Source organism: Mesitornis unicolor, unplaced genomic scaffold, assembly GCF_000695765.1.
Source record: "Mesitornis unicolor isolate BGI_N332 unplaced genomic scaffold, ASM69576v1 scaffold39509, whole genome shotgun sequence".
Lineage (NCBI taxonomy): Eukaryota > Metazoa > Chordata > Aves > Mesitornithiformes > Mesitornithidae > Mesitornis > Mesitornis unicolor.
This window is the reverse complement of record NW_010207272.1, coordinates 17701-18089: the sequence shown is the minus strand read 5'-3', so window position 1 is coordinate 18089 and position 389 is coordinate 17701. Positions and strand designations below refer to the sequence as shown.

Here is a 389-nt window from a genome sequence, read left to right as displayed (position 1 = left end):
GGGCAGGAGCCGACAGCTCCATGCTTCCCTCGGTGAGTCCTTCCTGGTGCTTTCTGTCCTGACACCTTTGTCGCGTAGAGTCCTAGGACGGTGGGTGCCCCGGCGGCCCCGCTCCTGCAGCTGGCTGCGCACCCGTGCCTATCTCCAGCGGGTCTGGTAAATAAGCGGGTAGAAGATATTCAGGAAGAGAGCCACGATTGCGGCCGTGGTGGCCAGGACGAAGTATCTGACGCAGCCTTCGTCTGGGTGCTGGGGGGTGCCTGGACTCTGCTTCTGGCCACGGGGCCTCCAGGAGTTTCTTGAAGGCCTTTGGGGCGCCTCAAGCTGCAGCTCTTGTTCTTCAGCCTCCAGTTCCTGCCAGATCAGAGAAGCCTGCGATGTGGAACCCT

General features: G+C 61.7%; 1 protein-coding gene across 1 annotated transcript in view; it reads right to left on the bottom strand.

The window, feature by feature from the left end:
• Positions 1-138: 138 nt before the first annotated feature.
• USP19 (ubiquitin specific peptidase 19) overlaps positions 139-389 on the bottom strand; it is a 14511-nt gene continuing 14260 nt past the window's right edge. Inside the window, exon 27 of the mRNA XM_010192072.1 lies at positions 139-372. Coding sequence (XP_010190374.1) covers positions 139-372 — 234 coding nt within the window. The remainder of the gene's footprint in view (positions 373-389) is intronic.